This window comes from Tetrao urogallus (genome assembly GCF_951394365.1).
Source record: "Tetrao urogallus genome assembly, chromosome: 15".
NCBI classification, from domain to species: Eukaryota; Metazoa; Chordata; class Aves; order Galliformes; family Phasianidae; genus Tetrao; species Tetrao urogallus.
Genome location: NC_136828.1, coordinates 5,671,722 through 5,689,045, shown reverse-complemented (window position 1 = coordinate 5,689,045; position 17,324 = coordinate 5,671,722). Strand labels below are relative to the sequence as shown.

The 17,324-nt window shown below is 37.4% G+C and overlaps 1 protein-coding gene across 1 annotated transcript in view; it reads left to right on the top strand.

The window, feature by feature from the left end:
* Nucleotides 1-16,476, top strand: part of GRIN2A (glutamate ionotropic receptor NMDA type subunit 2A) — a gene marked incomplete at its 5' end in the record, with an annotated part of 151,724 nt that extends 135,248 nt beyond the window's left edge. Inside the window, 3 exons of the mRNA XM_079542716.1 lie at nucleotides 849-1,036; nucleotides 12,792-13,030; nucleotides 14,557-16,476. Of these exons, the coding sequence (XP_079398842.1) occupies nucleotides 849-1,036; nucleotides 12,792-13,030; nucleotides 14,557-16,347 (2,218 nt within the window). The 3' untranslated portion in view covers nucleotides 16,348-16,476. The remainder of the gene's footprint in view (nucleotides 1-848; nucleotides 1,037-12,791; nucleotides 13,031-14,556) is intronic.
* Nucleotides 16,477-17,324: the final 848 nt, after the last annotated feature.

Here is a 17,324-nt window from a genome sequence, read left to right as displayed (position 1 = left end):
TTGGCTTCATCTGTGAAACAGCCATGCCCAGTTTTACCTAAGTCTTGCTTGGTGGTGCTTCTTAAAAATGATCCCTGAAAGATACCTTTCTTTTCCTTTCCTTATTGATTTTCTGTTTCCTGTTTTGCTATGTTAGCTGTATATCTTAAAGAATCAGATTGTTCCATTCGTACATTGTAGGTAGATAAGCTGAAAGACCTGAATTTTTCCACACTTTCCTTTATTCCTGCTGTGTTTCAGGTACACAAATAGTATATTTGGAACTTCAAATGATAAATAAATATTTCTGATAATTTTAAAGTAAATTTAGTAGCTCTGTCAGATATGCTTCAATACCTTCTTCTGTTTTAGCAAGGACTTCATTTCCAACTCACCGTTTATTTTTGGAAAGAAAAATAAAGTGTAGGGAAAACTGGTTAAGCCACAATTTCAGTCAATTCATTATATCAAAAAAAATAAAACAGTTCTTGTAAGTTTCATTCTAAATTCTCTGTCATCATTTCTGTTGTATTTGGAGATCATTTTGCATTTCAGTATCTTTATTATCCATGTTGGGATGCAAAGATACAAAGGTAACAGGGCAGGACATTCTGCAGCTTGTTTTCTCCTGCTCTCAGTATTTTTTAACCGCATCCCTTAAAATAGAAATGCAAAACTATGTGTCCTACTTTCCCCTTACTGAAATAGATGCCTTTTGTTAATTTTAGATACAGAAGGGCAGGATATGTAATTAATGATATCAAAGAACCCATATGATATTCAACAGGCTCCTAACATCAAGGACAAAAGAAGTCTGACAACAGCTGTCCCTAATGATTTGGTTTGTAAAATGTTTTCTTTTATTTCAGGAAGTTGGATGCTTTCATCTATGATGCAGCAGTGCTGAATTACAAGGCTGGAAGAGATGAAGGCTGCAAACTTGTCACAATAGGCAGTGGATACATCTTTGCCACTACAGGCTATGGAATAGCACTTCAGAAAGGGTCACCGTGGAAGAGACAAATTGATCTCGCCCTTCTTCAATTTGTTGGAGATGGTAGGGACCAATCTTTATTCTTTGCTTTCCTTTTTCTGCATATGCGATGTTAATTCAGTTTTAATAGCTCTGGGAATTTTACTGATCTTCTCTTACAGTCTTTATGGAAAAAAATACAGTGTAAACAAATGGGTAAAATATTTCTCCGTGTTCTTAGACAGGAATTCTCTTCTACTCTGTTTTTTAATTCACCTCGCTGCCTAGGACACTTGCATCTATTTTCAGAAAGAGTTTCCATATGCATCACAAAATAATGTTGGCCTCAATGTTAAAAAGCATTTCTAAATTTACTTATTTTCTTTTCTTTTTTGCCTGTGAGAAATTCCTGAGGATTTTTTACCTTGTAGACAAGTTGTCTTTCAGCATGGCCAAGTTACCTCTTCTATACCTGTCTTGTAGGTAGAGGAATTAATATGATTATTGTCATTGACGAGTTCTTTGAGCTCTTCCTTATGGCAAGAAGAGAGAAAGACTGACTGAAACTGTGACTGACTATAACTTGTCTTAAAATCCTTAGACTATAACTGTCTAAAAGCCTCGCTCAGATCAGTGTGGTACGTGTTACGTTATGACTCTGAGTCTTTTACATAGATACATATGTTCACTTTACATTTCTTTGACAGTGAAATAGAGGGTTTCATAGGAAAAGAACTCTTAAAACACGTCATAGCAGTTTAAATTGTCAAGTGCAGGACCTTAGCTTTGTGGCCTCCTGTTCAATTAAAAACAACAAAAATCCTTTAGACAGTAATTTTCAAACTGGAGACAGTGAGTGTGTTAGTCTTCAAGCACATGGATTTTATTTCTATTATAATACTAAATCTCTGAAAGAGGCGTAGTCATCATTACTGATGGATTTGATCTGGTTTGTAAGGAGAAATACTAGTGTCACCATTATTGATCTGCTGAATTTAGAGAGGCTTAGGGAATAAACATTGCTTGCTTCTGCTAAGAAATGAATATATCACCCACACTGACTAGGTTTCAAGCAAATAAGTATTCTTTTATGTAGTAGGAATTAACTGGCTAAAGTTTTTGCTTTCTTATTTCTGAGTATTTTGTGAATATAACATTTTTTCTACTTATGTAATAGTATTAAGAAGTGTTAGATGCTGTAATTCTGACCCTTTGTAATAGGAAGACAGAATCAGAGAATTGAAAATATTTGTCCCAAAATAAAAGGGGAAAAGCTGTCACAGCCTGAAAGAGGATCTGAGGTCTTTGTCAGTTATGGGCAAACCCCTCTAGATGTGCCAGAGCATCACTGTGACTATCATTCTTTCCACCTTGCATTTTCTTCCTGCTTACTCTCATTATTTTTGATAACTTCCTCATCCAGCAAAAAGAAATGAAATGCCAGGGAAAGAAAATAAACAAAATAGAAATTATTTGAAGCTGTTCCATTATTACAAAAAAAAGAAGAAAAAAAAATCCTAAAAATACCACAGGTAATGCATTTATACATGTCACTTTGTCTCCTGGTATCAGGGAGAAAACAAAATGGGTGGGAAAGAAGAGGGAAAAAACCTTATAATTGTACTTATGCTTTGCCTTTGAACTTACATAGCATATGAATGTTTATCTCCCTAAATCATTTTTAGTAGCTGAAAATAAATCAATTGGGTTGTCTACAAAACTTGATATTAGAGCTTCCACAGAAATAATGTACAGAATAGCATTTGATACATATAGCCTGTCATGAATGCAAGCTTGTCATGAAAGTACTGCTCCCACGTTCATCAATGTTTAGATTACTTCAGAAGATAAGCAAAAGTTTTGTATGCAGCCACAGAGATTATGAAGGGGCATTTTTGGTGATACTTTTCAATACGTTTAGACGGAATTCTGAACAGCCCATGAATGCTAACGTGATCACTTTCTCTTTTAACAAATGTCTAATCTCGTTTGGAAAATTGTTTGGGCAGTATATAAGAGGACAGCGGTTGGTCGTATATGATGGGAAGGAATAGATGTGTTTCTTTTAGTCCTGTAATTGTTTGCTGCCTCATCTCATTTTATTGCATCATAGATCTGGATGATAATTTTCAGAATTACATGTATATGTGAATACAAAGAATAATGTTGAGATTGAAATTTCTTCTACTGCTTTGTAAAGTATGTTGTAAGTGAGCTGAAACAAAACACCAGGAAATTAAACGTAAAGAATTATTGCCTAGAACTCTCATGACCTGATACTTGTAAGCAAGGTCTAATTTCTTTAGTTTGATGAATAATCTTTTTTTGCCATGAACTTATGTAAGTCTGTTTTGATGAATCAGAAGGGATGAATCCAGAGTTCAGGCCAACGTCATTTTGCTGTATCACTAAAAAGCTCTTTGAAGTTTTCCAGACTAAAAGCAAACATGTCTGAGTGGAAAGTTTCATCTTAGGATGAAACTCCTGGGAAATCCACACTGAAGTCTGAATGAGGTTGGTTAAGTAAATAAGCATACAAAATGAAAATAGAAAGACTTCTTTCGCATGTGTTGTCTCTGCTGATTTTATTGTGCCTATAAAACAACAAAGTGACTGGCAGTATTGAATCATTATTTGGTATATGTAAAAGAATATTCATCTCTACAGAATAGTTTCAATGAATGACTGTAAATCTAATGAGTTTCCTAAATGTAAGAAAAATCCTAATTAATAGAAAAGATGCCATTTATTGATATGATTGCTACGTTAAGGAGTGAAAGAGAGAACTTTTTGGATGATACTTGCTAGATATTTGGATAAGACCATGTAATTTCTTTTAAAGATTTGTTTAAAAGGTTACAGTGATTTAAAAAATGATTTCATTCCTTTTTTATATTTGCCTCATTCTGAGATCTTGAAATGTATTTTTTAGAATCTTCTGTGTCCTACACAGGTCTTTCCACTGTGATTTTTTTTGTGATTTTTTTTTTTTTTTTTTTTGCCTCTTCCATAATGGATATTATCATATCCAATTCATATACACATTCAGGTGAAATTTTTTTGCATGGTTGATAGGAACCTTTTTGCTCTCCATCACTGATGTAAAACATCAAACTCAAGTCTTACTGACCTTTAGTAAACTTTTCATCCCACAAGACAGTGTTTTTTCTGCATTGAAGTTAATAGCTTTGAACTGTCATTTGTATTTTGTTGCCACTGGTGAAAATTAAGGTAAATACAAAGAAACATAGATTTGTGTTAGAAATAGCTTTAACCTTAGACTGAGTGACTTATTTGTATCTACATGAGTTGAGTTCTGATCCTAAAGACATTTTTGCTGGGTGGGCAGATTAATACTGCCAAATGACAATTGCAGTGGTAAAGTGGGAAGGAATCAGGCTACAGGATGCCATATTTATTATTCTAATCAAGAGAAAAAGAGAGATGGGGAAGGAACATGGGAAGGAGTTGCTCACAAACTTGAGGAATAGAGAATACCTGCCAACACAGCTATCCCCAGAATTGTTTGCTCACTTGGTCTGTGCAAGTTCATATACATTGCCCACTTCGTTGGAAGTTGAGATAAGTATGCATTTGTTATTAATAATGTTAATTACTTGGGATCACTGAGCCCTTTTAATATACTGAGTTAGGATTTTCTTGTACAATGGATACAGGTGAAGCAAACTACTCAGTGAATTTCCAATTTTGTAGTTCTGACTACCTGTAAATCACATCTCATTATCTGAGCAGAATTGCAGTTGGCAATTAGAATCTGTGATTTCATTTGAAATAGTGGATCATCAAGGTAATTCTCTAAAGTACGGGTTGTGCTTTTTTATGCTTTTTTATTTACTCAAGTTTTGCTTGCTATAGCCACAAGAGGAAACTTTCATTTTTTTTAACTGAGAAATAAAAATGTTTGTACTGACACACAGAGGACTATTTCTCAGTCTTCTGCTGAGAAATAGAAGCACCCAAAAATTCCAAAACAACAAAATGATACAGCTGCTGAGAAACAGCACCATCATTTTGTTTGGATCTTTCGCCCACAACGACAGCGATGTGTCAGAACAGAGATGTTGAATACTGAAGAGTTGCATGATACGTGCTTTGATTTCTCTTATAAACCTCTGTAAGGAGCAGCTGGGAAGTCTGACATGCCCAATATCTCGCACATTACCCCCAGAAGCTGTCAACTGCTTTTTTAGTGTGTTAGCTTGCAGTTTGATAAGTTCCATATATGCTCAAACACACAGTCTGAGTAATTCAACAAGTCTATAGCTGCTGAACTGCTGCATGGCACACATGTTCCTCCAGCCTTCAACATTACAAACTTTCAGCCAGCTGCTCTAGCTTGGGCTGCACGGTGTGATGTAAAGCAGAGCTATACTTCGAAATATATATTGCAGAGTGCCTTGCAAGATGTTGCTTCTGAAATCTTCTGTAGTGTCATGTATTTGTGGTTTGGAGGAGAATCACTTTTATTTCTCTCTTTGGTGTTTTTGAGTAAATGAGACTATTGCACTGCAAAAGACAAAGTTGCTTTGGGATTAAGAGAGTAAAAGGGCTTCAGAGGGCAGATAGGATTGAGTGAAAGATAGCAGGGAGTCTTTAGCTGTTTGGATAAAAGACACATGCATGCAGAAATAGCTGGAAATGGGAGACAGAAAAATGCTGCGTAAAGAGGGCAAGTATGGAGAGGAGTGGGAGAATATCAGCCAGCTGGCAAGATGGAGCTCCGAGTGCATGTGAGGAATTTGTAACCTGTTTGCTACCTGCAGGCCATGAGCTCAGTTCAACCAGAGATCTGGGAAGAGATCCCCAGGAAAAGAGGGACAGATTGTATAGCTGTATTAAGCCCGACCCACAGAGCAGTGGCCTTTAGAGCAATTAGAGACACAAAGATGTAAAGAAGAAAACTGGTTTTGGTTTGAATTTCTTCATAGAGTCTGTTATCCCTTTCCTAATACCTTTAAATTCTGGTTAATCTTTATGTGCTTTTTTCGATAGCTAAATGTGCTAAGAATCATTTTCTTGGGTGGATAATTGCTTCCCACACCTTGGTGGCAATAGGCAACTGTGGAAATAAGATTTGCCCCCTTACATCTGGAAGAGAAAAATGCCTTGCTACTTTTCTTCACATTTTAGCATAAGCCTTCCAAATCTCAGCAATAAGGAAGTGTAGCAGAATGACTCATGCTGGCTGTTAAAAACCAAGAAGGAAATACGTATGTGATTATATGGACATATTTTCAGTGCGTGCTGCCTAGGCAGAATACACCCACAATCCCAGTGATTTTCTGTTTATATATTTAGTGTCCTCCTTAAGCAGTGGGTGGAACAAATGTGACTGGAGAGTGTGAGTGTATAAGAGGAGGCTGTTTGTGTAGCTGAACAGGAGTGAGAGGGATTGTAATATTGAAAGTCGTGCTTAACGGTTTTGTTAATTCATCTGTCACTAATAGGGGCATGCAGAGCACAGTCATTAGCTCACCATAAGTTTATCACTATCAGTCGTCTGTGTTCCTCTTACTACATTTACAAGGGGAAATAACTCAGAAAATTCCCATGGTAAGAGATTGTTTTGGGGGTTCCAGGCTAAATTCAAGAGGTCATAGTGCTTTTATATAATATCTTACATGCAGTGCAATGTATGGTTCACATAACTAGGTCAGATTGAAACTGATGAGCGTATCGAACCAAACACACATCAACCCATTTAGCTTCTGACTCCTCTGTTCAGGGCAAAGAGCCTCTTACACTGGGGTCTGGAGATGATGGAGTGCTGCCTTCCTCCTCTGGTGCTGGTGGGAGCTAACACCAGAGTGTCTGTTTCCGAATTGAAAACTGTCCCATTTGTCCAGCATGAACTGCAGATGATTCTGCGAGCATAGCCACAGACTTCTGAACATTATGCCCTACATTTGCCCAATGTGAACATGTGTATTTAACCCCTTTATTCAAGATCTCCCATTCGTATATGTTGATTTTCTTTATTCTTTGCATGCTTGCTCCTCGGGCTGAGAAGGAAAAACTCAGGTTAGAAATATGTGCAAGTTAGCACCCATCAGAGTATCAGTAGCAGCCTGTGGCTTTGCATGCTGTCACATGCATTGTGACCTGTGCCACAGTGACCTCCTCCTGCACTGCACCTTGTGCAGCCTGGGGTGTGCTGAAACCAGAGGGCTGCTGTAAATCACCAATGGAACAAAGCAAAATTCCATCTTTTTTTGCAATCCAGAAGGGATATGAAATAGATTTCTTCTCTCTTTGTGTAAAATAATTAAATAGATTAAAATTAAGGTAAGGACTTGATGAAAAATTCCCCCAGAGTAGCTAAGCAAGTAGCTGAGGCAGCCTTTGAATCATCAGTGATTATCTCCAGCGTCCCAGGGAGGATGAGTAGAAGCCTATGGGGTTAAAGCAGAGCAAAAGAACACCTCACTCCCGAGGAAAAAATTAATAGCTCAGTGAGCTATATAGACTTCAATGCATATAAAAAATTAAAACACAATTTTTAACATTTCGATCATTTGAGCATAAAAAGAGAATCAGGATAAAACAGTAGATTTTTCACTTATAAGTGCTGTAAAACTACTGTACGTTGCTTATCTGATAGACAGGTTTTTGCAGAGAAGGTAGCAAAGTGAAATAACCAAATTGTGTTTTTTCACAAGGAGCATTCCTGTTTTCTTTTCCACTTAGTCAGGGCTTTGACTGTCATCACTGTTTGTAAATAGCTGCTTATCCTTCCCTCCCATAACTTTGATTTAACAGCTTCTTAACAGGCTTTTCTCATGTGTAGAGTCAATTCCGAAGTCGTATCTCTGTAGTTATTATTTCCTCCATTTCCCTCCATCAAACACCCTGTCCAAACTTCTGCTAGTGCCTGCTCCCCGCCGGGAGCTGCTGAATGCAGCACAGCTTCTAAAAGCATGCAGTGCCTGGGACTTGTGTATGATATTTTGGACTGCCACTGAGTCTGTGGTTAGTCTGGCTGTGTTCCTAAGTCACACTGAAATCCAGCCCAGGTTTGGCTTGCTTCCCAAGAGTGAAAATCAAAGAAAGGAAACCATGCTACAATTTTGGGGTGATTCTACCAGGCTGAAGCTCTCTCCACAGCTGCACTAGCTGAGGTGGTGCTTTTTGGTGCTGCTCAGCAGTTCTGGGAAGGAGGGGAAAGCTCTGTGTCTGTGGGCATACAGATGGGGGCACTACCAGGGCTGCAGTACTTCTGGTGTCTGCTATTTATTGAACTATGGAAGAACAGAATTGGTTTTGGCATCAGGAGGATACAGGGTTAGATTCTGCACTCTGTCCCTTTTCTCCATGCTCGGATCCTCAGGAAGAAGGGGGAGAGGATGCTCGGGTTTCAGAGGTCCTGTTTCCTTCACTGAAGTGGAGCAGCAAGTTAATTTTGTAACTTACTTTTTAAGTAAGCAGCAAAGAAGGTTATCATCATTTTTTGTTCTCTTTTTGGATGTAATTATAAAGCTTTGTGCTTGTTTATTTCTGGTAAGTTTTTAACTAGGGAGCTATTGAGTGATAATGAAGCATTTTTTCTTTTAACCAAGTAGGAGGAACACATCAGACAAATGTTGAAAAGCTGTTCTTTCCCCTAAAAAAAACAAACAAAAAAAAGTTACTCCCAAACTACTTTTCTGTAAGTGAATGTGGAGAATGATGGCTTATGTAGGCTTGGGTTTGTGGGGCCAAACCAAAAATCATAAAACCATAACAGGGGCTTTTTGTTTGTTTGTTTGCTTTTGATAAATAATGTGATTATCAGTACGTGTGCTTCTTCCTGGTTGCAGGTATAGATGTGGGGGATGAAACACTCAGAAAAGAAAATAGCATCAGTGAAACATTCCATAAGGCAAACAGCTTTAAGCATGTTGGGCCATCATTTGGGAAGGTGCTGGCTCTGTTTTGGGAAGGTGTTTGATGAACAAACTGAGAACCAAGAAATGAAGGCAGGGCCTTGCAAGAGGTTGAGCTAGGAGTGGAGATTCTGGCAGCCCCAACAAGCACCTCTGAGAGCTGACACTTCTCTAGGGAAAGGGGCAGTGATAAGAGCTGCAGAATGGGAGCATGTTTTTCAGCTCAGGATAGCAGAAGGGTCAGATATTTCCCAGAGCATGCAAAAAAGGCTAAAGGCTGTGATGAGGAAAAGTGTAATTCTACCCTTTGATCTGTAGCTTGCCTGTGTCTGGATAATGTTTTTCTTGTCAGATAAGCTAGAAGTGTTGAACTAAATGTAGACAGAAAAGCACTTCTGGGAAGTTCAGAGTCGGCACAGCCAAACAACTGTGTAAACAGAGCTAAAGCAAAGCACACCACATAGAAACCAACCCAAGAGAAATTTACAGGGACCTTTTTATTGTTTGCAAAAACTTTGTAAATAGTCTTAAACTACCACTGAGAGCTAGAATTCTGCAGTTTGTTTGAGAGGGCCATACTGCATTGTAAGTGAATAATGCAGCCCCTCAGCACCACTGAGATAAAAAAAAAAATAGTGTAATAGTTGCTTAAACTGAGTCTTACATTGTAAATGAGGCAGGCCTTATATAAATATGATTATGTAAATTAAAATATTGATACATATCTTACTGTAGGCACCAGTTATCTATGAATTTTGCAGGTGAGCTGTACTGTGACCATGTTAAACAGAAACTAACACTAGTTTTGTTTTTTATTTTATTTTATCAAATATATTGGAACCATTCATTTTGTAATCTTGTGCCATAATGCTTTGTTATATAGCATTGTTATATATATGTCTTATATAGCATTATCATATTGTGCTATTCTATCATATAGTGCTAACATGCTATAATCTACATAGTAGTGCCATGATGTACTTCGCTACTGAAATCTGGAACAATTCTATCAATATCTTGGATATAAAACAAAAAATGGACAAGAGGGGCAACAAAAAGATCAGGCTTCTTTTTTTTTTTTTTCTCCTAGTTTTGTAGATCAGCTGGGCCAAAGAGTTATTACAGCTAAAGGAGTAACTTTTGTGTGTCTGTGTCATACATACATATGTGTGCATGTATGTACATACACACTGGAAATGATTCTTACACTAGAATGCCAGCCTAATCTGTCCATTCCTAGGTAATATCATGTAATAAATATGACAGTCCAATGATTCACAGCGCTTTATGATCTATAAAATTGTACTGCATTACTTTTAGCTACTAATTAACAGTCATTTCTGTCACTGTCAGATATAATGAAAGGGCTGTTACAACAGCAGGATCTGTGAGACCTTGGGATGCTTTGTTCTTCATAGCTTAGCAGGGTACTGCTTCTTGTCTCAACTCAAACAAGCCCAGTTTGTTTCCGTAGTGATGTTTTTGGAAAGGTTAGTGGATTATCAATAGTCACTTCAGATGTACAAGCCAAAGGGAAGGAACACATGGGAAACTAATGAAAAAGAGGTTTAAAGTCTTCTCTGAATTTTGTAAAAGGGCACAGCAGTCAACTCAAATTGATGTTTGACAATCCTGGGAGGTGTGCATTTTCTTGTGGGAAATAACGAGGGCTGATTGTCAGAGCTTCAGCTACTAACGCCCAAACCAGAAATATCACTGTCTTTGGACTCAAATTTTTTTCTGTTCCTTAGCCTGTAAGTTTTATTCATAGACCCTGGGGAGGGCTTGAAAGATAGACGAGGCAAGTAGTCCAATGAGGTTTAGCATGTGTGCATATATACCAAACAAATCCAAATGTTCCAAGACATAGAAGTGCACAACGACCCCCAGATAGCTATGTACTGATTGTGCAATATCCATATGGTTACAATTAATAATTTATTGTGCTTATTTCCTGGATTAGAAGCCTTTTAAATATTCATGAAATTGACTTTCTTCTTAGGGGATGTACTGAGGTGTTTTGAAGATTGAGCACTGTAATTTGGGAGAAGTCACACGGCCTTTTTCAGGTGTAGAGGTTCAATTCATGCTTCAAGCACAAAACTAAACTCAGAATTAACTCAAAACTGAATAATCTCTTGCAAATTTGTGAAATGCCTTTCCTAAAATGCCCCAGTGCTTGTCTTTTCTGCTTCAGTATTTCCTTCATATTCCCTGAGAATCCATTTCTCCATTGCATCTTGCTTTCCGCTTCCAACTCACATATCCAAATTATCTGTGGGCTGCAGCTTTCCTATTGCCCAGGCACTCTATCCTTTTAAAATTTTCTTGCACAGCAAGTCATTGATCTTTTCCTCTGGCTTGAAGGTAGCTGGAAAGTCAGTACAGCTTTTAGCCATTTTTTCCTGATCTTTACTACAGTGCTCTCTGGATTACAATACAGAAGATGCATTTCCTAATTCCTCGGTAAGGATTAGGCATCAGAAGCGTGTGAATTCATCCCCCAGATTGAAGCCATATCCTGAACTGTTTTGGCCCTCTCTATTATCTAGACAGAAATTTATGCCTATTATTAAAAATAATAATAGATTTACTCAGCTGACTATATTCCCAAGAGAGTAAAAAGACATGTGTGCATTTGCAATGCTACAGTAAGTAGAACAGCAATAGTGTGTAAAAATATCATACGATACAATATAAAAAAAACAGTCTTTGCAGTAACAAATGTGATTTCTCGCATATCTCTGTCCATGTTGGCAGCTGCTGCTGAATGATAGTGTCCTTCATCGAAGGCCAAATCTCTTGTGGGAAATACAGATGCTAAGACTAACAGGGAGTTGATCTGCTTGTTTAGTTTTAAGTAAAGTAAATGGTTTAATTACAATAAGATGCTGTATAGCCAGAACCAGAAAACAAGACTGCTCTGTGATGTTTATTTTCCTGCTGCTGCTCAGAAGGCAGCAACAAAAGGCCAAAGGAGACTGCAGTGGGAGAGTGGTGAGGTGGGGAGCAGAGAAAGGTGTGCAGGACTCAGCCAGAGCGAAGCTGGAAGGGAACATGGGGCAGGGAGAGTGTTTGCAGACCCTGCATCACGCAGCTTTCTGGCTGGAAGCAGGGAAAACAGAAAGCATGAAGAAGGACTGTATTTGAGAGAGACAAAAATAAAGAAATGTAAATAGGAAAAGACATACTGCATGCATTTAAGCATTCATGTCAGCATGTTGTTTTCTACAAAAGCAGGCAGTTTATGAAACCCAGTAGAATTTTTTTAGAATGACACTTGTATTTCCTCGCTCTCTGTATGTACGGGCTGGGTTACAATCTCCTGCTTCACATTCCCAGTTTTACATCAGTGTGACCTGTAAATATTGTGCTTTGTGTAATTTTCCATCCAGTGTTGGTGATTGCCATTGCTTTGCCATGAAGCTATTTGGTGGAAAACCCACAAAGTTTTGACAAATTGCATCTTCTCTTTCTCAAATCGATCTTTGAAAGTATCTTGTAGATAAGGAAGTGACTGAAGACATAATCTCTGGATCAGTTTAGGTATTAGTGAAATGCAGCCAGCTACAAGAGGAAATGTGATTGATAACTGCAGTAGCGATGGCCTGGTGAGGCATCCAGAGCAGCCCAATGCTGAACCTTGCTGTTATCACTTATGCTGATTTTCATAATTTGTCATTTAATCTTTTTTGATTGGATTTTCTGTGTTTTAACACCCAAGACCATCTGACTGAGTTAGGAGACTGGTGTGCAAAAATACATAAGGGACGCGTGAATGAAAAGTATATGCACACGTAGGCACGTGGAATGTAAGGTCTTTAAGAAGGTTCAGAAGTGAGGCTTCACAAATGAGGCATTAAAAGGTGCTGTATTTTTCAGTTTGCAAAGACTTTCTAGTGTTGTGACAATTAATTTTTTGCATTCTAACAGTTTTGACTCCTTGCTCTCCCTAGGTGAAATGGAAGAGTTAGAAACCCTGTGGCTGACTGGTATTTGCCACAATGAGAAGAATGAAGTCATGAGCAGCCAGCTGGATATTGACAACATGGCAGGAGTCTTTTACATGCTTGCAGCAGCAATGGCGCTCAGTTTAATTACCTTTGTCTGGGAGCACTTATTTTACTGGAAGCTTAGATTCTGCTTCACTGGAATCTGCTCTGATAGACCAGGATTATTGTTCTCAATCAGCAGGGTTAGTATTCTTTGCATTTCACCCCTTCAGGCAATTGACAGTATGAGCACTGCCTCCCTAATACACTTTTCTTTGTATTCCCACCTGGACATTTGAAATACTTGTTTACAACACTGACAAAGTGATCAATGACCTTATTATGTTCTGGCACTCCAGGGGAAGTCTTATCTCCAATGGATTATTCTACCAGATTAATTATCATGTCAGGATAATTGTTAATCAAATGCTAGAAATGTAATATATTTAAGGGAGATTTTGATGTAGGAAAGGCAGAGCTGCTTATATTCAAGAATACTCACCCTTCCTCAACCCCCCCCCCCCCAAAAAAGAACAAAAAAAAAAAAAACAACCAACCCCACAACCAACAAAATAAGCACTAAATTAGTGACAGATATTAACTCTCAGGTTTGTGTACTTCATAAACATTTTAAGTGATAAAAGTACTAGACTAGTTTTTAAGTAGGCTTTTCTTGATAGCTAACTTATATAAGAGAAAGAGTTGAACACAAGTATCATTTGTGTTTGGTTAGACAGTAAGACAATTTTTAATAATACCAAATCCAAAGCAGATTTACATATCCCAATAATTAATGTGAGCAGTAAGATAAAGGAAGTAGGTGCTTGTTCTCAAATCTTTTGACAAATCTATATTTCTTATTTAATTTTTTAAGTGTAGTGCTTCATTAGGTAATGAAATAATGAATGAAATTGAATATGAAATAATGAAATGAATAAAACTTTGCAGGTGTTTGTCTATAGCTGAGGAGAGCAGAAAATGATTAAAAAGAAAAGCCTAATTTCTTAAAAAATGTACTAACATTACCTTTTAGAGTAAATCTGATTGTATTGGAACTGCACTAAAACACTCTGCCCTAGCCTGTTGGGGATTGCCTAGTAAAGCATAAATGCTTACATCTTTATGTTTTGTATTTGAAGTTTATACTTTGGGCTTCAGTGTGAAACTCAATCTTCTCTGGTAAAAAATACTTACTTAAAAGGCAAATTTCACAGGATCCGGGATATCAGTCAAACTCACAAAAGCCACTAAACAGGTAAGAGTTACATACAGGATGGACTTCAACCATTTGTCCCAGATGAACTCAGTTTCAGGCTTAGAAAGAACTGAAGAGCGCCATAACTTCTAGTAGCCTTACTGCATGCCTCTTTTAGAGTGGTAATTTAATCATTGCTTTAGAAAAACAGAATTTCCATTCATGAAGGTTAGCTATATTTTATGATGGCATTAGGGAACCTTTTGAGGTCCCCTATAATCCTGTTGTCTGGAATAAAGTATGGGAGGCCAACACAGACCACTGGTTTATAAAATACTGGCAATCGTCCTTTACATTGCCAGTGGATTATGGCAGAAACTATTCTTCCATATAGATCTAAACAAATACTACAAGAATAGGTATATGCCTTTTACTAATTAAATAAGCAATGCTTTATTGCCAATGAAATTGGATTAAAAATATTTAAAATTTACATATAGTAATTTAATTTGTTTTATTTAATTCTTATTACAGGGTATTTATAGCTGCATTCATGGAGTACACATTGAAGAAAAAAAGAAGTCCCCTGACTTTACTTTGACCAATTCCCAAACCAACATGTTAAAACTACTACGAACAGCGAAAAATATGACCAATATAAATCCTTCAAGAATTAACTCCCCCAAAAGAACAGCTGATTTTATTCAGAGGGGTTCCTTGATTATGGACATGGTCATGGATAAGGGAAACTTGATCTTTTCTGATAACAGATCCTTTCAGACAAAGGACAACTTTTTTGGTGAAAACATGAGTGAATTGCAGACACTTCCTGGCAATCGACACAAGGACAATCTTAACAACTATGTTTTCCAAGGTCAGCATCCTCTCACACTGAATGAGTCCAACCCAAATACAGTAGAGGTTGCAGTAACAACAGAAGCAAAAGTAAACTCCAGACCCAGGCAACTTTGGAGGAAATCTGTTGAATCTTTACGTCAGGAATCTGTACGTCAGAGTCAAGGTTCCCAGAGGGAAAACGGGTCAGATGAAAACCGGCAACTTTCAGTGAAAAGCCAAAGATATCTTCCTGAAGAGATTGTCCATTCAGATGTATCAGAGACATCAAGCCGGGCTACCTGCCATATGGAACCTGATAACAACAATAAGCACCACAAAACCAAGGACAATTTTAAAAAAAGAACAGTAGCATCAAAATACCCAAAAGACTGTAGTGAAGTGGAACTGACATATCTGAAAACCAAACAGAGCTCTCCACGGGATAAAATCTACACAATTGATGCTGATAAGGAGCCAGGATTCCGCTTGGACACACCCCAATATATCGAAAACATTGTCCTTCCAGAAACTATAGAGTATCCTGATGTTTATCAAGATCACAATGACAACTACAGGAAAGCAGAACATGCTAACAGGACTCCCATGCATAATGAAGACAGTCTTCCAAATAATGATCAATATAAACTTTATGCAAAGCACTACAGTTTAAAAGATAAAAATGCTTCCCTAGTTGACATGAATGATAGATACAGACAGAATTCTACCCACTGTAGGAGCTGTCTTTCCAATTTGCCCACTTATGCGGGACATTATTCAGGCAGATCTCCCTATAAATGTGATGCATGCTTGCGGATGGGGAACCTCTATGATATTGAGGAAGATCAGATGCTGCAGGACACAACGAACTTATCACTTCCTGAAGAAATATATGACCATAGTTGGTCACAGAATAATGCTCTGCAATATCATAAAAAAAACAAGTTGAGGATTAGCAGGCAACATTCATTTGATAATATTGCTGATAAGTCCAGGGAAATTGATCTTGGAAGACCTTCTCGTAGTATAAGCTTGAAAGATAAAGAGAAGTTTCTCCAAAGCAGTCCATATGCAAGCATGTTTAGTGTTCCCTCAAGCAAACTGTTGAGCAACAAAGCCTCACTTTTAACCCATGCTCTAGAGGACAGTAAGAGGAGCAAGTCCCTGTATCCCGTTCACTCAGAAGATAATCCCTTTCTGCACTCGTATCGTGATGACCAGCACTTATCTCTTAGGCGAAATCCAGCTGATCTTTATAAATATTCGTTACCATCCAGAGGAAGAAATGATAATTATTTCAGGTCATCCATAAAGTCTACAGCATCATACTGTTCCAGGGATGGTCGGATCCATAATGACATGTACATTTCAGAGCATGTTTTGCCTTATGTTGCAAATAGGAATAGTGTGTATTCAACTCCAAGGGTTTTAAATTCCTGTAGCAATAGACGTGTGTATAAGAAAATGCCTAGCATTGAATCAGATGTTTAAATTTTCCATGAACACTTATCTATAGGGAAAAATAGTTGCCACCATCTTAGAGGGAGAATATTTCCTTTAACAATATCCTGCTGTAGTAAATGATATGTAAACCTCTCCCTTTCTCAATGTACTTTTGTACACGAATAGGTGAACTTAGTATGCTCTCAACCATCTTTTTAAAATATGTCTTGTTGAAAAGGAGAAAAAATAGCCATTTATGTATGCTTTATATAAATGGCAAGCTGTACTGAAATAGCCCCAATATATGTTGGCAACTATGCTATTTTGTATCTGATTATTTTATAATTTTGGTTATTCTAATTTCTGTTGCTAAGTATCATTCAGTGTACTTTTGTCCTTAGAAATGTTTAATGATTTTCTAGTACCGGATAAGCAATATGGTATGCATGTAGTATGACACAGACAAAAAGAATTAGGAATGCATTTGCTAAGTTACAAAAATAAGACTCTTTAAAAGAGACCAGAGAGCTAGGCTTTCAAAAATATATTTTAGCTTCATAATCATTTTCAAAGAAGAAAAACCTTTTAAAAAAAAAAAAAAAAAAGAATCCAACCCAAACCCCAGGACCTTAATTAACAAAATACAGTGTGTTAGCACAAAATTAGTATGTTCATCGTAGACTGACAGAAAATAAATGGGAAGACTGTAGACCCAAACATGTGAACTGCTGTGTACCAAAAGGAAGCCCTGTGAATTTTGGTTAATGTTAATTTACAAATGCTTTTCTTATATTTCACATGCACTTGCCATTAGAAACTAAGTTCATTGAAAAGTCTGCAGTCATCTTGTCAAAAAATTCACAGCTGCCTAATCCAGAGTATATATTTTTAGCTATCAATATATGTCACTTATTGTGGAGTTCATTAGTAACCTTGAGACCTAATAAGTATGCAAGTTTGCATTTGCCCCTTACTGGTGATTACTCAGGGCTGTATAGTATTTATTTTATTCCTTCAGTTCCCAA